Consider the following 23,159-nt stretch of genomic DNA (forward strand, 5'->3'; position numbering starts at 1 on the left):
GGGATAGAACTTGTGCTGCAATGCCTGCAGTAGGTTCATAGTGCTGTGCTTTAACCCATTGCACCACCAGGGAGGGCCCCTGGCCCTCAATTGTGAGTGACCTTACAACAGTGAATGGTGTTGCTTCTGGGAGGAACTCTTCAGAGCTTTAATCCTTGGAATTTTCTATAGGGGCTGGAAGAGTAGGGAGAGACCTAGGGATGCCGAGGACCCAAGGAGCATGAGATCTGCCCAAGCCACCTTGCTAGCCATGCCTACCTCAGTTTCCCCACAGTGAGCTGGCCCTGGCGTCTTCCAGCTTAACCCTGTGCCCCTTCCTTGCTCCTCAGGCTCCCCCCTGCACAAGCAGGCCTCCGGCCCCTCTTCTGCGGCCACAGCTGCCGCCCCTGAGAAGCCTGGGCAGAAGACAGCCGAGGTGGGCGATGACTTCCTGGGGGACTTCGTGGTTGGCGAGCGGGTATGGGTGAACGGTATGAAGCCGGGCGTGGTGCAGTACCTGGGTGAGACACAGTTCGCACCTGGCCAGTGGGCTGGCGTGGTGCTGGATGACCCGGTGGGCAAGAACGATGGCGCCGTGGGCGGCGTGCGCTACTTCGAGTGCCCAGCCCTGCAGGGCATCTTCACCCGACCCTCCAAGCTGACCCGGCAGCCCACGGCCGAGGGCTCAGGCAGCGATGCCCACTCGGTGGAGTCGCTCACCGCCCAGAACCTGTCCCTGCATTCGGGTACAGCCACACCCCCGCTGACCAGCCGTGTCATCCCGCTGCGGGAGAGCGTCCTTAACAGCTCCGTCAAGACAGGCAACGAGTCAGGCTCCAACCTCTCGGACAGCGGCTCTGTGAAGCGGGGTGACAAGGACCTGCGCCTGGGAGACCGCGTGCTGGTGAGTTCTTCCCTCCACTGCTCCCCACAGTGTGGGCAAGCAGGACCCCGGGGGCTGGGCAGGGGGACCTCCAGGGCTTAGGTTGGGTCCACGTGGAGGTACCCACTCTTCATCAAAACCGCAGAATGAATAGGGAGGTTGGTGAGGTGGGCTCTAGAGGCTATTGCTGTGTGACCCTGGGCAAGTCTCTTAACCTTTCTAGGCCTCAGTCTTACAGTCTATAAAATGAGAATTTTAGTAGGACGGCCCTCATAGGTTGCAGTGTGTTATTATGTGTGATGCCTTAGGTGGGGCCTGGCGCTTGGTGCACGCGTTGTTAGCTGTTTCAGCTTCGTCCATTGGTCCAGCATGGATGAGCTCACCAACATAGATGTGCTCTCAAGACCCCGGCCCGGTGCCTGGTGGTGCAGATTCCTCCTCAGCAGCTTGATCACTGTTGCTGGAGAGGAGGGACGTGGCTCACAGGTGCCGCAGTCTTCCCGCCGGCCCCTCTTCTCTGGTGGTCCCAGCTGTTGAGACCAAGTGGGAAGGGAGCAGTAACCCCAGGCCTTCAGGGTCTGGATTCGTCCTTTTGCAGTCTGCGAGCAGCAGTGTCTTCCTGGCACCTGAAGTGGGCCGGACAACTTGAGGCCATTTCCTGCTGTGCTAAATCGGGGTGATCCTGAGCTGCCCCTGCCGGCCGAGACCACAGTGCTGGGAAGGGATGGTACCACAAGGACGGGCCCTGGAGGCGTGTGTCATGCTGGAGTGCGAGAGGCCATGGAGGTGGTCTCTGGATGGGAAGGTCCTTGTATTTGGGTCTCCTGAGGGAGAGGGTGGGCAGCTGCACCTCTATGTGGGGAGCACATACCTAGAACTCCCAGGGTCAAGGGACTTTAGGTCCAAGAGTAGGCGCCACGGGAGGGGATCGTTTCCAGGTATCCTCCCTCTCCACGCCGCAGGTTTTACCTAGAAGCAAGGTTTCTCCTCGAGGCTTCTGGGAAGGGCATTTGGGGTAGAGGGGTGAGAAGATAGAGTATGCCCTTTACCCCATTGAATCCTGAAGCCTTCTCCGGGCTGTGATTTCACTGTGCCCATTTTGTGAGTGGAAAAACTGAGGCTCAGAGAACTTTAGTAAGTGTCTGAGGTGACAGGTCACAGCCACGGTTTGAGCCAGCTCTCCAGCTGTGCCTTCTGGTCCATGAGCCTCTCTCTATCCTGGTGATCTCTGGAGCTAGTTGGCCAGTCTGATTCCCTAGGGACAGAACTCTCCCCACTGGGAGCCTGGAGCCTGGCCTTATTTGGTCTCTGCCCTCAGCAACTTATAATGGGGTGGGGGCAGATGACCGGGACCTTGATCTCTGTGAAGTTCCTGATAGACTGTGATGCCACAAGGACACTTTGGGAGCTGACCGCCGGTAGGCTTCCTCAGGACAGGTGTGAAGACTGAAGTCGGGGAGTGAACTGGTACTGACCACACAGTGGGGGTGGGATGCTGGGCAGAGATTGGCAGCCCAAGAGACTTGAGAAACAGAGAAAAGTGCAGGAGGCTGAGCAGGTAGCAGAGGGAGCCGGGCAGGGTGGTATCTGCAGGCCGGTGTGGGTCCACTCCATGGGCTGGTGTTTCTCAAGAGCAGAGGGGCTGTGGCGAGTTCTCCACAGCCGCGTGAGCTGATTCACATTTAAGTGCAACACTTGCTGCTCTGTGGAGACAGGAGGGAGGGGACAAGAGAGGACATAGTACGTGTGAATATTGGGGGTATCCTGGACTTGCTGTGGCTGGACCCCTGGGGTACCTGTGTCTCCCCGTCCAGGCAGATAGGTTCATGGTGCCTAAGCTGCCCTGGGGGCTGCTGTCCTTGGGGCTGCTCCGAGTCTGAATGACGGCACCGGCTGACCACGCCATGCTGGGAAATTCAACCCAACCCGTACCTTTTGTGCTACTTTCCAGTTCTGGGGTGCCAGGCAGGTCACTTAAGTGAGCCGCCTCTTCGCTTATTCCCTCACCGTGCGTCATCTGTCCCTTCAGTGGAGAGCACAGGTAGCCCCTGCCGCTCTGCTCTCCTTTGCTCCGGTGCACCAGGCTGCCTCGGCTCCCGCCTCCCGCGGTCCTCTGTTCCACTTCTCGAGGCCTCTGGTATTATCCCTGCTAGCCCTTGTCAGCCGCCTGGAACAACAACCTTCACTTGTTGCCACTTCACGGTCTGTTTCCCTCCCAGCCAGGAGCTCCGTGAGGAGGCGTCTTGTCCAGACGGCTCGCACGGCTGTGCCCGGTGTCCACAACAGAGGAAAGCTCCACACTGCCCTGCTGCGTGGGGCTTGTGGCCTGTCAGGTGTCCTGCCGGCGGGGCACAGGTGTACTGTTTGGTGCTTAACAGGCTAGCTGAGCCCCTGACACCCCCTTCTAGTTGTTGTTCAGATCAGTGGCTGGGGTCAGGGAGGAGGCTGCTGCCTTGGTCTCCCCAAAGTGAGACACATCCACTCTATTATCTGCCCTCAGGCCAGTGTCTTTCTTGCCCACCACTCCCCACTTCCTTTCCCCTGCCCTCACCCACAGTGCCCCCCAGGTGTTGCCCCTGCCCTCACCCACAGTGCCCCCCAGGTGTTGCTCCAGCCCCCACCTTGGGCACCAGCCCCCACTCCCCTCCCCACAGCTTTGTGAGACGGGGGCCTCTTCCCAGCCTCTGCTGACAGAGCTGGGCGGCCGAGTCCCTGCTCGCCCCATGAGGCAGGAGTGTTTATTTTAAGCGAATTATTAATTTTGACTTCCTCAAAGGAAAGTCCCCAAGAAACATGAATTCCACCTGCCCACTGCCACTGCTTTGTGAGCCCGGGCTTCTAATTGGTGCTTGGCCCAAGCAGAAGGGGCTCCAGCCCATAGGTAAGGGAGGGGCTGGTGGGAGGAGCCTGTGTGGTGCTCATCCTGGGGAGGCCGCCTGGAGCCTGACACAGGGGTGTGGATGCGAGGGAGCCTTTTGCCCAGCGGAACACCAGGCGCTTCATGCATGGCTAGTGAGGGTGCAGATGGTGCACTTGGAGACCGTGTGGCCACGTCTTACAAAACTAAGCATCCTCTTACCACAGCTAACTGAAATAAGTTAAAAACGTCTGCACAGAGCCAGCACATGAATATTTATAGCTGCTTTATTCAAAACTGGTAAAACATGGAAGCAACCAAGATGTCCTTCAGTAGGCAGTGGAGAGGTTAACTGGCCCAGATAACCCAGACGTTGGAATATTCTTCAAGGCTGGAAAGAATGAGCTGTCAAGCCATGAAGGGATGCAGGAGCCAGAAGTGCTCCCTGGCAAGCTAGAGGTCAGATGGAAAAGCCCCCACGCTGTGAGTCCAGCTGTGAGACTTCTGAGAAAGGCACCACTTTGGGGACAGTAAAAAGGTCAGTTGTTGCTGGGGGTGGGGATGGGGCGGGGCCAAGGCAGGGCCATCAATGGGCAGCTCAGCAGGGAGTCGTGGCAGCGGAAACTATCCTGTAGGAGTCTCTGTCGGTGGACTCCCATCAACCCTGTAGACTGTACAGCACCGGGAGCAAGCCCTTGTGGAGACTGGACTTAGTAATGATGCATCCTCGTGGACACGTCCTACAAATGTGCACGTTAACCTGCCCAGGAGTGGGAGGAGAGGGGGAGATGGAAATGGTGCTTCCTGCTAAAATTTTTTATGAAACTAACACTACTCCAAAAATAGTCCTAATTTTTTTAAGTTAAAAAATCAAAATACAATAATGTAAAAATGGATGGTGAGGCCTGGCACACACAAGGTGGGATCTGGCAGAGATGAGTGTTCCAGAGGTTGTGCTGACTCGGGGGCAGTGTCAGGTGTCGGGCCCATCTCCTCTGGACGCCTGTCTGTCGCTGCTCTGCTCCCATGTCTGTGAGTTTCCCCTGGCTCCTCTGTGCTGAAGGAGGGATAGGACTGTTACAGGGCAGGGAGAGGGGCACCACTGAACCCCTAAACCTGCCTGCTCTGAACAGGTTCTGCTATCCGCCGCATGAAGACACAACATAAGAGCTTTAATGGAAAGAAACTTTAGTACAATCAGTATGCAATCAGAAAAGACAAAGAATATAATTTCTAATCAAATACCCAAAGTTACCCGTCCCCTCGTGGGTAAAAGTCCCCCCAAAGCAAGGCCTGAAAGCCCAACACAAGCCTAAAGCACCTATGGCGGGGATCCGTAGAAAAGGGTCCTAAATGGCCAGACAAGTGTGGGAGGAAAAGGGCAAAATCAAAATCAAGATAAACGCTGCCATCGTCACTTCCCCACGGTCTCTCACCCACATCTGTTTTAACCAGTCCAGGACCAAGAAGCAAGCGCAGTTTCTTCACATGTCTCTGCTCTGTGTGGCTCCCTCAGGTCACCTCTGGCCTCCTTCCTGCTTCCTTCTCCTCCAGACTCCAGGTTCCTCTCTTCTCTGCTCAGGTCCACCCTTCTTTTGGGTGGGGCAGGGAACCTGGAACCTCCCCTTTTCCTGGGGGAGACTGGTCCAGGACTAGGCTGCTGAGGACTGAAGGAGAAGCAGCACCTCCCTGTGGCTGTGTGCATTTCCGCGCTGTCTAGTCTCAGACCCCCCAAATGAGGGGAACTAGGGGAACAGGCCCGGTAGTTGATCCAGCAGGATAGAGACTACAGGTGTCATAAGAAGAGTGAGGCCCCCCTGCTTCTGACTGTCTGAACCTCGGTCTCCTTGTCCAATAACGGCTGACACTGCCGGCCCCATGCGTTGTGAGGTTTAGAGTTTAGGTCTTCAGTGTGCTGGTGCCTGGTGTGCATAGAAGAAATGATGGGGATGGTTAAGCGAGTTTTAACTAGAGGGTGAAGCGGTTTTTTTTTTTTAAAGATTATTTATTCATACAGAACTGGGGTACAGGCCAGAGATTCGGAGGGTGGGAGGAGCCACCAGAGACAGAGTGGGGAGCAGAACAGGCAGATAGACGAAGTACACTGCTGAGGGGAGCAGCGGGCGGGTCAGGAGAGGTCTGCCACGCCATGTGGTCACCTCCAGGGCAGGCAGGAATCAAACTCATGCAGAAGTGGCTTAAGCTTCTTAGTGCTGTGCTTTAACCCACTGCGCCACCAGGGAGGGCCGGTGAAGCGATTTAAAAAAAAAAAAAAGATATTAAAGCTTTGAGGGCAAAGAGAATAGGAGGCGGCAGCAATTACACTGGGCGTCCATCCCAGCTGAGGCCACAGCAGCAGCGGAGAGAGCAGTGAAGCAGTCAGCGCTCCTCTCAGACACCAAGGAGCTGGGGAATCGGCACACGGTGGCATCTGGAAACAGGCTGAGGTTGGTGCCTGAGAGAGAACTGGCTGAAAATGGGAGGGAGCCTTGAGACCCCCCATCCTGGCTTGTACCCTCTGCCTCCTGCTGGCTCTCCAGTAGGTGTCTGGGATGGGCACGTTGTCTCCTGAGAGGGTCAGACCAAGTCTTTAGGTAAAAGGATCCTAGGCAGGTTGGGCTCCTAAAAAAGGATTAAGTGAGTAATTTTCTCCCCAAAACTTGACCCTTGTCCCCACCATGTTCTTCCTCACTCAACTCCCAGGACATTGGCCGCCAAGACTGTGCCTTAATGGTGGACACCGGCCACCAAGCTGTTGCCCTTTGGGGTGGGGAGCACCAGAAAGCTCTCTGGTGGAAACAGTCACTCCTCTGGGAAATAAGAAAAAGTAATGTAGGCATTAATTGCAAACAGCACACTGCTGAATATCCCAGTGAATAGTCAGTGACTGACAGAACTCTGGGAAACCGAAACTTTGATTACAGGTCTGAGAAACTCTGAGAAGCACTAGAAGCTGCATCTAAGGAAATTTCTCAGAAAGAAGAGCCAAAAGGCAGATGCAGAACAGGAAAGAAAAATCAGACAAAGCCTGACCAAACACTCCAATTTTAAATGTTATTGGTAGCAGAAAGTGAGAACAGAGGGAAAGGTGGTGGCTGTCAAGTAACTCCTTAGAGAAAATGTCCCAGATGGGCAATTTGGGGTTTTGGGTGAAAGGCCTACACCAGTGCACCCCACTGTGGAACTGCACAGCCCTGGGACAGAGAAAGTCCTGCAGGCTCTTGAGTGGGAAGACAGGCCCACAGAGAGAACCGGGACTCTGAAAGCCCTTGACCTTCTTAACCGTAACCCCCAGATCCTTCAAGACTCTGAAGGAAGGGGCCCATCAAATGCTCATTCAGGAGTGAGGGGAGCCAGAGAATGGAGAGCAGGTGTTCACACAACTTGTACATGAATTTTCACAGTGAAGTTCATAAAAACCAAAAAGCGGACACAACCCAGACAGCCCTCAGCAGAGGCACAGATGGACAAGATGTGGTGTAGCCACACAATGGACTGTATAATTGGCCATAAGGAGGAATGAAGGGCTGATGTTAATACACCCAGGGAACTTTGAAAACATGCTAAGGGAAAGATGCCAAGCATGAAAGGCTACATATTCATGTTGTATGATTCCATTTATAGGAATTATCCAGAATAAGCAAATCTGTGGAGACAGAAAGTAGATTAGTGGTTGCCAGGAGCTGGTGAAGGGAATAGACAGCAATTGCTGCTGGGTAAAGAATTTTCTTAGAAGTGATAAAAATGTTCCAGAATTAGATAAAAGTGATGATTGTGAATGTACAAAAATCACTGAATTATACATTTTTAAATGAATAACATGGTGAATTTTATGTTAAAAAGAAAAGGATAGAATAAAACTTTTTTAAGATATGTAGAGGCTCAAGTATTTCATTTCCTCAAGCACCTTTTCTGAGAAAACTCCAGGAGGATGTGCTCCGCTGCAGTGATAGAGTAGACCCTGACGTGGGGGGGAGGTGCGGAGCCCCGTTGTGGGTGAGGCAGGCGTGAAACAGTGGCTGGGCCGACCTGATGCCTCACCTTCCTACCTTACCTTCTGCTGGGCGGTCAGCCGTTTCCCCCCAAATTGGAAGGTCCAGAAGGAGCCATGTAAGTGTGAGAGATGTGGAGGTAAATACCAAAAAATTCAACATTTAACAAGTTAAAACTATTTGCTTCTGGAAAAGAGGTGGAAAGCTTCTAAAACCTTTTTAAGTCTGAAATACATTGTATTTAAACTCTTTTACAGGAATAGTCATACCTTTTGTTGACCTGTCCTGTGCGTTTTTATAATTGTGCTGCCTTATATAGAGCATAAGATGTAATCTCTCAGCTATTTTTAAGCGTATGGTTCAGTAGTGTTAAGTACATCCAGACTGTTGTGCAACAGAGCTACAGATCTTTTTCATCTCACAAAACTGAAAGTCTGTCCCCACCTCCCTCTATGAGACTGGCAACCACCATTCAAACTACTTTTTTTTTCCCAAAGATTTATTTATTTGTGCATACAGAGCTGGGGTACAGGCCAGAGGTGCAGGGAAAGTGAAAGGATTCACCAGAAACAGAGTGGGGAGCAGAACAGGCAGATCCACGAAGTACACTGCTGAGGGGAGCAGCAGGCAGACAGGAGAGGTCTGCTGCCCATGTGGGTCAGCTCAACACTAGGGTCGAACTGGTGTTGAAGTGGCTGCGGCCAGTTCCACAGTGCTGCGCCCTAACCCGCTGCGCCATCCGGGAGGGCCCTCCAACTACTTTTAAAGATAACATTTATTAAGACTCTAGTATACGCAAAAACCTTTTTACAGATGAAGATTCTAAAGCACAGAGAGGTGGGGTGACTTGCCTGAGCTCACACAGCTTGTAAACTGGCAGCATTTTAGAGCAGGTCTGTCTTTCCCAAAACTTCTTGCATGGTAGAGCACTGGGCAGCCTTGGTTATGCCTGTATTCATCCTCTATCTTCAGGTCTCTCCCCTGCTCCCCTGTTCCCTGTAGTCTGGGAGGGAGGGTGGGATACGTCTGGGCCTCAGGTGCCCGTGCCACCTCTGCCTCTGCCCACTACATCCTGTAGACCTGAGTCTCTCCGTGTGCCAACAGGTTGGCGGTACGAAGACTGGCGTCGTGCGATACGTGGGGGAGACAGACTTTGCCAAGGGCGAGTGGTGTGGCGTGGAGCTGGACGAGCCCCTTGGGAAGAATGATGGGGCGGTGGCGGGTACCAGGTACGGTGGCCTCTCTGGGGAGTGTGGGCGGGGTCTCCCCTTTGGCTTTTTGGATGCGGGGGCTGGGGCATCGCGACAGCCAGTGCGGTGTGTGGGAGGTTGTGCCAGATGCTCTGGTTTAGGTGCTGCCTCCTCCCTCCTGCACAGCAGCACAGCAGGTGGTGGAAATACTATTCCCATTTTATAGATGAGAGAACAGAGGCCAGAGAGGTCATTGCTCAAGGTCACACAGAGTCATGGACAAGTACTAGAAGAGTCTTCAGTCCCACACATGGCTAAGAAAGGGCAGGAGCACTAGCTGGGGTTCTGGGTGTGGGCTGTGGTCCCACCCTCAGGTCTTCTTCTGGGTGGCACAGGAAATAATCACAGTGCCTGAAGAAAGGGAATGGCTGCTGGGATAATAGTTGGGCTGTGAGAGGCTGTGTCTGGGCTCGTGGGGCTCAGGGAGGGAGGATGATGGGTGAACAGTACCTGTCAGAGGTGTGTGGCTAAGGCTAGGTGGCCTGGGGGGCTGTGGTGGGACCCCTGGGCTGGTTTCTGTTGAGCTGACAGCCCTGAGGAGAGGTGCAAGCCAGCTGTAGGGAAAGAGGCAGACACGGGCCTGCCCTTGCAGGAAGGTGGGGTTTGCTTTTAGAAGTGACTGGAGGAAGGAGAGCCAGGCCAAGCAGCAGTCTGAGCAAAGATCCCATATGGGGAGAGGGGAACGGGGTGGAAGTTTCCAGGTATGTAAGAAACGACTGGACTGGCTCCTCTGGCCACGTGTGGACTCCTTGAGTAGAGAGGTTTTGAGAGAAGAGGATCCAGCATCATTGCCATGATGACACAATGTTTTCTGTTTTCTCCTAATTCACTGTTGCTCTCAGAATTTGGGGCAGGTTTGGGCAGCAACTCCCTTGCCCCCAGATGTCTCCTAGGCTTTTGTTTCTGTGCGGGGAGGCCATGGGCAGAGAGCCGATGGGATTCCTGCAGTCTGAAGCTGGTTCCGGGCCAGCCTTGAGAGTGGGGTTGTAACATGGCCATGAATGGTGCATGGGGTCTCGCGCAGTGGACTTTGGAGCCCAGCAGGCTGTCAGGGAGGTGTTGTCCCTGCCACTTATCCAGCTGCTTGGCTGCAGGCAAGCTACTCCACCTCTCTGAGACTAAGTGTCCTCATCCGCAAGATGTACAATAACAGAGTGGTTAGGGAGCACAGTGAACATTATGTAAAGGGTCTGGCACAGAGCAGATACTCAGTAATTGTTATTCCTCCACCCCCAGAATACATACTCAGTGACTGCTCATGGCTGCAGAGTGTCAGGTCCTACTCTCCACTCTCCTCTTGCTGGGAGTCCGCATTCTTAAGTGTGTGGTAGAAGGGGCCCTGGGGAGGAACCCTCCATTGGACTCTAAAGTGATAGGGGAGACACCTGAGGCCCGAGGCACCAGGCTGTGGGGCTGTGATAGCAGCGTGGGTTTCTTCTGCCTCCCTAGGTACTTCCAGTGTCCACCCAAGTTTGGTCTCTTCGCACCCATCCACAAGGTGATCCGCATCGGCTTCCCATCCACCAGCCCTGCCAAGGCTAAGAAGACCAAGCGTATGGCCATGGGAGTCTCGGCTCTGACCCACAGCCCCAGCAGTTCCTCCATCAGCTCCGTCAGCTCTGTGGCCTCTTCCGTGGGGGGCAGGCCTAGCCGCAGCGGCCTGGTGAGTGTGGGACTACAGAGGGATACCCTGGTATGTGTATGGAGGGTAGGGTTTGTGGGGTCTAGGTATCCCAATCTGCCCCTGACTTGCTCTGGTCCCAGGTATCCCTCAATTTGGGGGTTTTGAACAAAGATAAAAGTGTGTATCTTTTGATAGGGAATTTGGTCCATTTACATTTTTTGTTATTTTTATATTATTGTTTTGTCAGTAGCCTAAGCCCTTCCATGGAGGTTAAAGTGTCTCACATAAACACAGGACAGGTCATGCAGTACAGAGCAGGCCATACAGGTGCAGGGCAGTGGGTTCAGAAGTCTGCCTACAATCCAGGTGAGGGGAAGGGTGACACTACCTGCTGGTGGAGAGCCTTCCATCCAGCTCAGTCCAGGACTGGAGCTTCTTCCCGGTCTGGAAAAAGGTAGCCAGGCAAGGGAGTTCACATGAGGTAGAAATCCCAGCACTGTGATTATGAGGAGCTAACACTCCATGCCGGGAGAAGTTCCCCAAATCTTAGACATCATGACTCTTCCCATGTGAGTAGGGTCAGAGCGACCAGGGCACTGGCAGGGGAGGAGCAGGACCCTGGCTGTGGAGACATGTGGCCCCCACAGCTGGATGCTGCTCCAGCCCCTGAGTCCTGCCCATGCCCACACCTTCCCACAGCTCACGGAGACCTCTTCGAGATATGCCCGCAAGATCTCCGGCACAACTGCCTTGCAGGAGGCACTGAAGGAGAAGCAGCAGCACATCGAGCAGTTGCTGGCTGAGCGGGACCTGGAGCGGGCTGAGGTGGCCAAGGCCACAAGCCATATCTGCGAGGTGGAGAAGGAGATCGCTCTGCTGAAGGCACAACACGAGCAGGTGGGTGGCAGACGAGGCAGTGGGGCACCTGGAGGGCACCCCTGGCCTCCTGGAGCCAGTCTTGCTAGCCACTCATGCTCAGAGAGGAGAACCCGGTGCTCAGAGAAATAGTGAGGTGAGCATCACTGCGCCCTCCTCTCTGCTGCCCTCCTGCCTGGTGCATTTCCTTCCAGTGCACACACTTTCAGGACCTGGACAGCAACTCGCGCGTGCTGCTCCCCTGCTTCCTGCGGTGTGGGCATTTTCTAGGTCATGGAAAATTCTGCCCCATTCAGAGGCTGCGTTGCTGTTTATCACAGGCTGTGACCTTACTGATGTGGCCAGACCCTGTTGTTTAAGCTGTTCCCAATTCCTCAGTTCTCCCAAATAATACTCCTGTGTTTTGTGTACAGTTGTTCACATTTTCAAACACACTTTGAACAGACTGTGGGTCAGGTATGCCCTCTCCCCTGGCCTTTGGCCTGCTGCGGACACACGTCTGCCCTACACTCCCTGGTGCTTGTCCTGAGAGAGCCCCACCCTGGCCTCTGTCCCCATCGGGCACTGGCTCACGCCCCCCCCTCCCCCCCCGTTGCTGGAATTAAGGCCAGGCTCATGTGTGCCCCATGATAGGAGTCTTCACAGGACAACAACCCGATGCCATATTAAAGATTGAGGGAGGTATTGGGGTGCTGAGTTTGGGGGGCAGGTAGATCTGGGGTTCCCACTGGGCAAGGCCTGCCTCTGCCTTCTGGCACTCTACTGGGCTTTTCTCCTCACCTCTTGGCTCATAGTCCATGCCCAGCTAGGGATGGCGGAAGGGTAGGGATGGCCAGGGGACCCAGCCCTGCCACTTGCACCACCCCTGCCTACCTGCCACCTGCACTAGTGCCCAGGAGGAGGCCAACCCTGTCCTGGCCCTTGCTTGGGGCCCAGTATGTTGCAGAAGCAGAGGAGAAACTGCAGCGGGCCCGGCTGCTGGTGGAGAGCGTGCGGAAAGAGAAGGTGGACCTGTCCAACCAGCTGGAGGAGGAGCGGAGGTGAGCACGCCTGCCCGGCCTGGGCTTTCCCTGAATCTCACTGAGGATGACGAGGAGGAGCAGGTCCAGATCCAGATCCTGCCTCCATCATATACTGGTTGTGATTCCAGGGCTGCAGCATGAGCTCTGTGACCTCAGTCTTCTCTGTAAAGTGGGTTGGAGGTCCCTACTCTGCAGGCTGTTGGGAGGATTTACAAGGTAACAGCAGTGAACCACCCAGCACATCCGAACTGTGGGAGGTGCCATATTCCTTCATTGATTGTGTGGGTTCAGTCCTTGCCCTCTGGCTTGTGCAGCACGCAGCAAGAATGCCCGGGCCCCCGCTCCAGCAAGGCGCCTGGCGGAGACGTGCAGTGTTTCCTATCCACGCGCCAGTCCAGGGAGCATCCGCTCTGGCTGGGCCTGAAAATCGTGAAACCCCCTTCCCAATCCACACGTCTGAGGCTCAGAGAAGCAGCAGGACCCCGAAACACCTTGCATCTAGGTGCTCGACCCACATCATCTCTCTCAACCTCTCGACCTCACCTTTAGCCAGGAGGCAGGGGTCGCCCCGAGTCACAGATGGGAGCCCCGAGGTACAGAGCCAAGAGCGACGTTAGCAGTGATGCTGGCCCCTCTGCCCTGCTACTGGCCGGTGGGGTGTGCCTCTGTCTGTGACCCCAACTTCTGGGTCACCTGGTGGGACACAGCTGGCAGGGAGGAGGTTTCTCTTCACGCAGGAGTGTCTCTGCTCGTGGCAGATACACAGACTTCTGCAGCCCTCCCTCCCCACGCCCCTGCAGCAGGCAGCCCCCATCCTCAGCACCCCCTCACCTTGGGTCTGTTTTTGGGCTTTCAGCCCAGGCATGTTTCCACAGCCTGTGGTAACCGTCTGATTCGGGGAGAGGAAGGCTTATTTATATCTGCTTGAGACGGCTGTCAGGGCCCACACATCTGGTTGCCACGGTGACGCGCCTAATGCCGACAAACAAAAACAGATCTTCAAGATGTTGTGGGAGTTGTGTCCAGGAAAGGGCTGGGTGCAAGTCTCAGCATTGCCTATACTCACTCTATGACCTCTGGTAGGTTACTTGCCCTTCTGGGCCTCAGTTTCCCCATCTGTATGCTGGGCACTGTGAGGAGACCCTGGAAGAGCAGCTTTGCAAGCTGCACCTGTGTCTCTCCCCTGCACTACCTTGGCACATGTAAGGGTGACGTTCAGTTCCCTTGAGGGCAGTCCCCGCTGCCTGCAGCAGATTGTGGGGAGCCCCCTATGTCAGGACACAGCCTGAGGAACAGGGTTTGGGACTTGCCTCTGATTTGGGGGCCTGCAGATGAGAGCGGACTCAGCAGGGGAGAAGCCCACTTCCCTTGCCCCTCCCACGCCACCCTCCAGACTGTTCCGTGTGGCAGTCTCTGTCCCCGCGGTGAGGAGAGCAGAGCTGGAGCTGGTAGCACTGTGCTTCTGTTCTCGGTCCATCTGCCATTTTCCCCACAACTACCCTGGGAAGATGGCTGTTGACAGAACGTCCCTGTTTGAAGTTGGTGGTTTCTGCACAGCACAGGTCGGGAGGCTGGGAGGACCACAGCAGGTTTCCCAAGAGGTTCTTCCGACGGTCTGAGCCTGGACTCTGGGCTGTCCACTGGGGGGCCTCCCATGGCCCCTGGCGGAGCCACTGCTCTGGGGGAAGCCCACACAGCACCTCTCCCCCGCAGGAAGGTGGAGGACCTGCAGTTCCGAGTGGAGGAGGAGTCCATCACCAAGGGAGACCTGGAGGTAATGGTCAAAGGCCCCACCCCCGGCTTGCTGGGCACGTGGGCTTGGCCCTAGAAGGACAAATGGCTGTGGGACCCTAGTGGATGACTCTGAGCCCCCGGGAGGGTGCTGGGGGGATTGGGAGGGAAGCTCCCTGAGAGAGCAAGGGGGTTGGGTCCGCTCAGGTGCCCGATGGGGATGCCCCAGCTCCCGGAGTCCCAGGGGCTGCCCTTTGTCTGGCATTAGTTGAGTGGGATGTACCTGCCAAGGCCCTTCTTGCCACAGCCCCCTCCCCCATCCCGTCACCCTAAGGATATGAGAGATAAAGACTGGAGCTGTCAGATGGAGCAGGAGGTGGTGAGTTCAGCCCTCAGCGCACTCTGGCCAAGCCTAACTGGTCTTGGGCAGCTGCTTCCCTTTAGTTGGCTCATGTATAGTATGAGTTGAATTAGATCATGATTCTCAAGATGGACAGTTCATCACTTTGAGGGCTTTTCCAAACACAGGACACTGAGCCCTGGCCTCATTTATTAGGTCTGGGGGGTGGGGGGGGCTGAGGATTTGCAGGTTCCAGGCATGCAGACCCAGATCACCTGGAAGTCATCGCACTGGGCCTTTTCTGAGTTCAGTGGGAAATTACAGTTTTTGATTCTGTAAAAGAGCCATGTTAAGACTTACCCTATGACTTCCGGAGCTCAACTAAGGTGCATGGATGGTGGTCACATCCCTGGATGACCCCTGCTGGGTAGCCTGTGTAGGCTCTGCTGCCAGGCACCCTGTTGGAGTGGACTTTAGTGGCTAAGTTTAAAGGATGGCAGTCAGGGCACAGCCCAGTGTAGGGGCCCGGGCCAGGGTCAAGGATGTTCTGATGGGTGTTTCCCGCTTAGTCCAGAGGGCAGGTCATAAGGTTACATTTGGCTAACTTCCTGCAGTGTGCCTGGGGATGGGCTCCTGGGATAAGCAAGCGCCTATGCTTGTAAGAAACAGACCCTTCCTGCTAACTCCGTCAACGGGGCTTGATCCAGGGAAATGTAACCCCAGCAGCAGGCAGTTCCCGGAACGTCCAGGAAACAGCACCAGGAACCAAGTCTGGTCTCTCCCGTTCAGGGTCTCCTTCTTCCCATGACCCCTCTAGTTGTACCTGTCCCCCATGGTGTCCCAGGTCTCCAGGCCCTCTCTTCTCAGCCTCCCTGCCCAGGTCCTGTGCCAGCCAGCTGCTAGCCCAACTCAGGAGGAAGTCTGGTCGGTCCCAGGCTCACCAGTGGTAGCCTGGCTGGGAGGGGCAGCGAAGGGGCAGATAGCTCAGTGGAAGTGGAAGAGCGTTCCTTTGTTGCTGATTCTATTATGACCCTACATGTGCCAGCTAGAAGGCACATTGACCCATACTCCTCTCATCCCCATACATCTTGAAATTCAAAAATAAAACCCAGAATACCTTCTTGAGCTCCTCTTCCTCCTCTTTCTCTGCTCTTCTTCCTTTGCTCCCCCAACTTTGCAAGGTCTCCCAACCTCCCCTCTCGCTTCTTCCCAGACTGCCGAGTGTCAGCCTGTGAGGGGCAGAGTGCAGGCTGACCGCTGCTCTGCACGCTCCCTGACCTCTTCAGTCCGTGGCTTAAATGCCCTTCAGAAGCCCACAATTATCTTGTTCACCCCCAGCTCAACCCTGGCCTGCCTACCCGAGAGCACCCCATGGTGAGTAAGTGACAGGTGCCAGGGCAGCCTCCTGAGGCTGCCGGAACTAATGACTACAGCTCAGTGGCTTACATCGACTCTAGTGGACTCTCACAGCTCAGGAGGGTGCAGGCGTGGCAGGTTGGGTGCATGTTGGGTCCCTTTGCAGGCTTGCCAGGACGCTGGTGCCAGCTGTCAGCTGCATCACTGCCTTCCTCCCTCTCGCTGGGCTCCTTCCACGTATGCTCCTGAGTCCCCTCACCTGGCCTTCTTATCAGGACATTGGACTCGGGACCCACCTTAATCCAGTATGACCTCAACTAACCCCATGTACAAAGATCCCATTCCAAACCAGGTCGCATTCTAAGGCCCAGGTAGATAGAAGATTGGGGTCACTAACCCAGTGCAGCAGCCTACATATAATGTGTCCAGGACAGACCTTTCAGTTTGCTCCTGGTCCCCTGACACCACCCCTCTATCTCTCCTGCCTCAGTGACTCAACACACAACCCATACAGCTGTGCCGACCCACAGCTCAAGTTCATCTTTTCTTATATTAAATGAGAAAGGTAATTTTACTCCTATTTCATAATGCAGCAACACTGTGGCCACACTGAAAGCACGTTGCCCCCACACCAGCCTTCACGCTTGCCTTTGTTCACCTGACGTTTAAGTTTCTGCCACGTCGTCTTTGGCCAGTTTGTCACGGCTAAGCCGTTCAGCATGCGCCAGCTTAGTGTCACCGGTCAAATTCATCTTGGCTTGTGTCTACCCCTCGTCCCTCCACCAGCAGTCCTCTTGGTCAGGCCCCCAGAATGGCCTTCGTTGCGCAGCCACCTCTCTGGGCCAGGCCTGTGTCTTGCCTGAGACAGCCCGTGGCCTCTGTCTTGCAGGCCCCTCCCTTTTCCTGGTATTTCCTCTACTGTTCACTGTCCAGACCTCAGCCAGGTAGCCTTTAAAAAACATTTAAAAAATTGAACAGTAGAAAGTTGTGAACCTACCTGAAGGAGAGGGGGTGGTGTGACGACCCTATCACTTACCACTCAGCTGCAGTATCAGCTCACCTTGTTTCAGCTGACCCCACCCAGCCTCTCCTGTCACAGGGAAACCAGCCACGGGCAGGCTGGTGACAAATGCCATTGAGTCCTGCCCATCCCCGCTCACACGCCTTGTGCCGCCACCCCCGCTAAAAGGCAGGCCTGTGGCGTGGTCAGAGGGGCCTGCCTCACAACCCTCTTGCAGGGAGCGGGCACTCCTCTGTGCTTCAGGATCAATTTCTGTCCTTCCTCTAAGCTTCTGCACACACTATTTCCTCTACCTGAAACACTTCTCCACTCTCGGCCTCAGTCAGTGCTCCCTGCTTCTCCTTTGGGTCTCTCCTTAAGTTGTATTTCTCAGCAATTCCTCCACGACCTCCCTAGTTTGACCTGCACCTCGCTCACCCCCCACCTGGCGCTCTGTTCTTGGCCTGAATCATAATCTGAAATTACCTCCCCTGGCTGTTGATTGTTCGCGCCCGTTCCCAGAAGGTAAGCCTTCCGGTGTCATGACCCCAATGCCAGGACAGGGCTGGGGCATGGGCACGTGCCTTCCCTGGAAGGGGACTATGGGCACGCAGACGAGGGAGGCTTGTTTTGTGGTTCTTGAGTGGGTGTTGCCATATTGCAGCACAAAAGTGTGCCCAACCCTGCCATACCCACTGGGGACACAGCAAACTGCCTGGAGTTGGCAGTCTGGTGTTTTGTTGTTATGTCATCATCCAGGGGTTTTGTATGGTTATTTTATTAATTAAGTAATGCCCCAGTTTTATTTCATTTGTGTAGGAACAGCTCTTTGTTGAAAACTTGCCGTACGTGGTGAGGCCTGAAGAGGGAGATGCAGGGTGCCAGAGCACCACTGACTTTCGAATGCCCTAGCGCAGCGGGGGGCCGCCTCCCCATTTAGCTGATGATCCCAGCAGCCAGCTACTCTAGGGGACCCCAAGGCAGTGCTCTGTGCTTCAAAGTGGGGGGCAGACTCCATGTGTGTGAGGAGGAGTAGCAGGTGAAGGGGTCCAGGTAAGGTGGGAACGAGCTCCCATGATTAGAACTAGAACTGGGAAATGGGGAGTTGCTGCAGGCGCTTTGAACCCCACTTCCTGTGGTATCTGGACATCTGAGTTCTGGGCCTCGCCTGCCCCAAGTTGCCGGGGGATTCTGAGCCTGAAGCTGTCTCTCTGGAGGGCCCCTGTCTCCTGCAAGGTGGGGCAGCAGCCCAGACACCCCTTAGGTGGCTGGACACTGAGACAGTGCGTGAGATAAAGTAGCCTCCAACCTCCCACAGTGCCTGCCTGTGGTTTTAGGAACATGAGCTCAGGGAACCTGAGCATGACAAGCAGGAGCCTGGCGCCCACTTGTTACCGGAGCAGCATGAAGTCCGCACCTGCCACTCCCTGCCGGCCAAGGTGTCCCCCTCCTGGGCCCTTGTGGAGTTTGTCCTGTTAAACAAGCACCTGAAACAGCTCCACCGGGGCTCCCTTGCCCTTGCAGAGAACTCAGTCCACAGGCCAGGAGGCTAGGAATTCTGAACGTGATCAGGAGGGGCCCCAAGGACATTGTCCTGAAAACTGAAGAGGTTTTCTTCCCTGCCATAAGGACCCTCAGGACAGTATTTACAACCAGGCTCCACCTCAGGGTGCCCAGGCAGAGCTGCCACACCCACCAGCAGGGGAAAAGAGGGTGGGGACATACCCCGGAGAGGCCAGGATTGAGGCGCCATTGTCAGCCTGTAATTTTCTGGAAGAGACTGGGCATTGTCAGCTCCGCAGCATGCTGCCAGAGGACGGGGGCTGGGGTCGACAAAGGGAACCTCTGTAGCTGTTCCCGTAGGAAACTGGCCAACCAATGACGGCTGGAGGACCCAGCAACTCCACGGGTCTTGGTGAATTGCCAGGCCTTGCTCAGAGGGAGTCTGTGCCCGCCACCTTGCTGGGAAAGGGCTGTGCCCTTGTTTCCACAAGAATCAGTGTCACCGAACCTGCCTCTTCAGAGCCTCCCACACGCACTCTCCTTAGGCTTGTTTCCCCTGGATGATGATGGGCCAAGCAGGAGGCGGGGACCAGTCAGGGCTGCTCTGGTGCCCACGGCCACGCCCCAGCCCCCACTGCCCTTGCAGAACTGTCACGGGAAACTCAAATGCCAGGCTGGACGCCCTGAGACTGTCGGGCTTTGTTAGCGTGTCAGGCCGGTGTTGTGAAGCTGGGACAAAAGTGCCCTTGTGTTTTCCAGAGACCAGGCATCCTCTGGGCGACCTGGGGGGTGGGTGCCCATGGGGCGTGGCCTGGGCCAGTGGTGGGAGGCACAGGCTGGAGAACCGTGATGGCATGTGTATGTTTTTGAACCTTCCATTTGGTTGGTTCGTCCACCGTCAGCCCAGACCTGGGGGCCAGGAGTCCTGGGGTCGCCGACTCATTCACCCAGAGGCCTCCCAGTGTGCCTAACAGAAACAGCCCGGCTGATGGGAGCAGGCTGGGCCCACCCCAAGGAGCTGGCAGCAGGAGCTGCAAGGGGAAGGGCCACCTAGAGGTGGCAGAAGGGACCTGGGTGCCCATTGCCACTGCCCCCCTGGCTGACTTGGGCAGGGTCGCTGCAGCCCCGCTTCTGCCATTAGACAGACCAAGTCAGGACACGGCGAGAGGTGAGGGGCAGCGGCAGGCCCTCCCCGTGCACCTCCCAACCTCCTCTCTTTCCCCGGCCGCCTCCTCTCCCGGACCTGCTCTCTCGTCTTACTCAGAAGATGACGCCGCCTCTCTCTTTCTCTCTCTTCCTCCGGCTTCCTCTTCCCTGTGCCCCTCCCCTGTCCCATGCCCTGCCCCACCCCGGGTGGACCAGACCCAGACGCAGCTGGAGCACGCACGCATTGGGGAGCTGGAGCAGAGCCTGCTACTGGAGAAGGCGCAGGCCGAGCGGCTGCTCCGAGAATTAGCGGACAACAGGGTAACGCCTCGCCCGCCACAGCGCCGGGGCCCGCCCCTCGGCTTCTCTGTCTCATTATTTACTGTCTTTGGCTGCTATCTTCTTTTTTTTTTTTTTTGCCTTTCGCACCCCTTTTCGGAGGAAAGTAGAGTTTAAGATGCTTGTCAGGGAGATGGGGTCTTTGATCTCAAGGACTTTGCTCCCTGGCTCATGGTGCCATAGGCTGGGGTGTCCTGTGAGACCTCCCCCTCTTCAGTCCCCGGGCATTGTCATGACAAGACTATTGTTAAGAAACCACAAATGTCCTGGCCCTTATGACAGACATGGCGACAAGCTATCCATGCCTCCCTCTCCCAGTGAGGCGGTCAGGGGCTGAAGCTCTAGGTTCCTCTGAGTCTGTGGGGTTTTGAATATGGTGGCAGAAGGGACCAGCCTGAAGGACCTGGAGCTGGGGGGATAGTGGAGCTGTGGGGGAGCAAGGTCCCCCAGGGCACGGAACTCTGTCAGGGTCTGGCTGTTTTCAGGAGCTGTTCCCAGGCCAAGGAAAGCTCTGATTGGGGTGGCCTCAGGTCCAGGCTCCAGGCGCAGCTTCCCCTCCACACTCCAGGCACTCCCCAGGGCCAGCCCCTGGCGGGCACACACGTCCAAACAGTTCACCAGCCATAGTGCTGGTGGTGGCGCCGACAGCCTCGTAGTCACTGGGAGACACCACGTGGCCAGCACGGCATGTGGGCTGAGCAGTGGGCAGTTCCTGCCAGTCAGCCTTGGCACACGAGTGAGTGACAACCCATGGGTGTCAGAAGACACCCAGGCCTGGTTTGCACGCCTGGCCTTTGCCGGGTGCACGTGCAGTGCACCCGTGTGTGCAGGAGGCTGCTTGCAGCAGCCCGCCCAGTCAGCTGACAAGCTGGAGCCCTCCACACTGACGCATCCTGAACTGGGGCTCAGCCTGATCGGGGAGAAACAGGTTTATTGAGGTAAAGACCAGAAACAAGTTTCTTAGGCTTGGAAAAGATTTATACTCTTGGAGATGTTGTTTCCAAATCTTTGACCCCTGCCATGATTATGGTCGACTTTGGAGGATGGAACTTGGGATCTCGGAGTTTCCCGTCAGAAGGTGGGTGTGTGAGCATTCATTTTCCTGCTGGCCCGGCACCAGACCCCCCGGGCCCCCCCTTCAGAGCACCTTCCGGCAGTTCGGCCCGTTCTGGAAGGGGGGCTTTCAAGAGCAGGACAATGTACATTCCCACTCTCAACAACACCCACTTGCCAAAATCACATTGTAAATCAATAACATTTTATTAAGTAAAAAGGTACATGCAAAGGAAGTCTTAATCTTAAACAGGTGGTTTCTTTTAAATGGTGAATTTGCCCTAAGCCACCTAGAAGTGTGGGGATGGTGGACTCCTTGATGCACTGGGGTACAAGCCAGGGAGCCTGAGGGGTGCTGAGGTGAACAGGCCCTCTAAGGGAGGCAGGCACCTTGGTGAGGGTGGGCCCCCCTGCTCCCCCTACCTGGGGCTGGGTCCTTGGGCCACAAGACCCCCCCCCCACCGCCCTCCGGGTGACTCGACCCATTTCCTCTCCCCCATAGCTGACCACGGTGGCAGAGAAGTCACGGGTGCTGCAGCTGGAGGAGGAGCTCAACCTGCGGCGCGGCGAAATCGAGGAGCTGCAGCAGTGCCTGCTGCACTCGGGCCCGCCGCCCGCCGACCACCCCGAGGCTGCCGAGACACTGCGGCTGCGGGAGCGGCTGCTGTCAGCCAGCAAGGAGCACCAGAGGGAGAGCGGCGTGCTGCGGGAAAAGTATGAGAAGGCGCTGAGGGCGTACCAGGCCGAGGTGGAGAAGCTCCGGGCAGCCAACGACAAGTACGCGCAGGAGGTGGTGGACCTCAAGGCCAAGGTCCAGCAGGCAACCAGCGAGAACATGGGGCTCATGGACAACTGGAAGTCCAAGCTGGACTCTCTGGCCTCAGACCACCAGAAGTCCCTGGAGGACCTCAAGGCCACCCTGAACTCAGGCCCAGGAGCCCAACAGAAGGAGATTGGGGAGCTGAAGGCCGTGATGGAAGGCATCAAGATGGAGCACCAGCTGGAGCTGGGTAACCTGCGGGCCAAGCACGACCTTGAGACCGCCATGCACGTGAAGGAGAAGGAGGGCCTTCGGCAGAAGCTGCAGGAGGCCCAGGAGGAGCTGGCCGGCCTGCAGCAGCACTGGCAGGCCCAGCTGGAGGTGCAGGCCGGCCAGCATCGGCTGGAGCTGCAGGAGGCCCAGGACCAGTGCCGTGACGCCGAGCTGCGGGTGCGCGAGCTCGAGAAGCTGGATGTGGAGTACCGGGGACAGGCACAGGCCATCGAGTTCCTCAAGGAGCAGATCTCCCTGGCTGAGAAGAAGATGCTGGACTACGAGCTGCTGCAGCGGTCGGAAGCCCAGAGCAAGCAGGAGGCCGAGAGGCTGCGGGAGAAGCTTCTGGTCACAGAAAACAGACTCCAGTCCGTCAAGTCCCTGTGCTCATCCCAGCACACCAATGTAGGCAGCCACGACTCCTGCGGGCTGTGGAGGGGCCCCAGGCAGCATCAGCCAGGCTGGGAGGGCTCTTTATAGCCTTCTCTCCAGCCTAGAGAAGCGCCTACTCCCAGGAGCATGCCCATGGGAGACGGGAGACTCCTGGTTCACTAGAGGAGCCCGGGCCTGGGTGGCCCTAGGGACCAGGGTGGTTTGAGCTGACCTGGCCAGCTCCCTCACAAACCAGGCCTGGACAGATATGAACCTCAGCATGGAGAGTAGGCTTCCTCCCAGCCCCAAGTCCCTGACTCACGCAGAGGAGTGCAGCTCTAGGCCCCGGTCTGGGCGCTCAGGCTCTGCCACGCTGGACTGGCACAGACGTGGCACCGGGCAAGCAAGCCCTGTCCCTTCTTTAGCACAGGTGCAGAGGACCTTAGGGCAGCCTCCTGGCTGCCAGTCCTGGTGAGACCTAGCAGCAGCCAGCAGCCACTTCCCTAGAGTTTTGGGGTCCTCTTGAGTGGGGTCTAACAGGCTAGAGTTGTGTGACCCTTGAAAAGTTGCTGAAAAGTATCAGATTTGCTCCAAAATCAGGAGTCCACCAAACGTCTCACCCACGTTTCAGCAGAACCTGTTGAAGTCGAGACCCAGGACATCAAGGTTGTTGCCCCTCCCTCAGGGCACACCCCTGTGCCAGACCCTGTTGCCCCATTTCACCCTAACTCCCAAGAGGTCCTCATTGCCCTCATTACTCAGATGAGCAAACCAAGACTCTGAGATGGAGGACCTTCCCAGTG

General features: G+C 56.2%; 1 protein-coding gene across 5 annotated transcripts in view; it reads left to right on the forward strand.

Moving 5' to 3' along the window:
* CLIP2 (CAP-GLY domain containing linker protein 2) overlaps nucleotides 1-23,159 on the forward strand; it is a 67,389-nt gene that overhangs the window by 30,150 nt on the left and 14,080 nt on the right. For 3 of the 5 annotated variants that reach the window (XM_012729014.1, XM_012729013.1, XM_012729015.1), the window contains exons 3-10: nucleotides 330-883; nucleotides 8,816-8,940; nucleotides 10,411-10,624; nucleotides 11,285-11,482; nucleotides 12,398-12,501; nucleotides 14,197-14,257; nucleotides 19,776-19,880; nucleotides 21,454-22,389. In XM_012729014.1, coding sequence (XP_012584468.1) covers nucleotides 330-883; nucleotides 8,816-8,940; nucleotides 10,411-10,624; nucleotides 11,285-11,482; nucleotides 12,398-12,501; nucleotides 14,197-14,257; nucleotides 19,776-19,880; nucleotides 21,454-22,389 — 2,297 coding nt within the window. The remainder of the gene's footprint in view (nucleotides 1-329; nucleotides 884-8,815; nucleotides 8,941-10,410; nucleotides 10,625-11,284; nucleotides 11,483-12,397; nucleotides 12,502-14,196; nucleotides 14,258-19,775; nucleotides 19,881-21,453; nucleotides 22,390-23,159) is intronic. The other 2 variants (XM_012729017.1, XM_012729016.1) reach the window with 1 other exon arrangement.

This window comes from Condylura cristata, unplaced genomic scaffold (genome assembly GCF_000260355.1).
Source record: "Condylura cristata isolate star-nosed mole 26May11 unplaced genomic scaffold, ConCri1.0 scaffold00024, whole genome shotgun sequence".
Taxonomy (NCBI): Eukaryota; Metazoa; Chordata; class Mammalia; order Eulipotyphla; family Talpidae; genus Condylura; species Condylura cristata.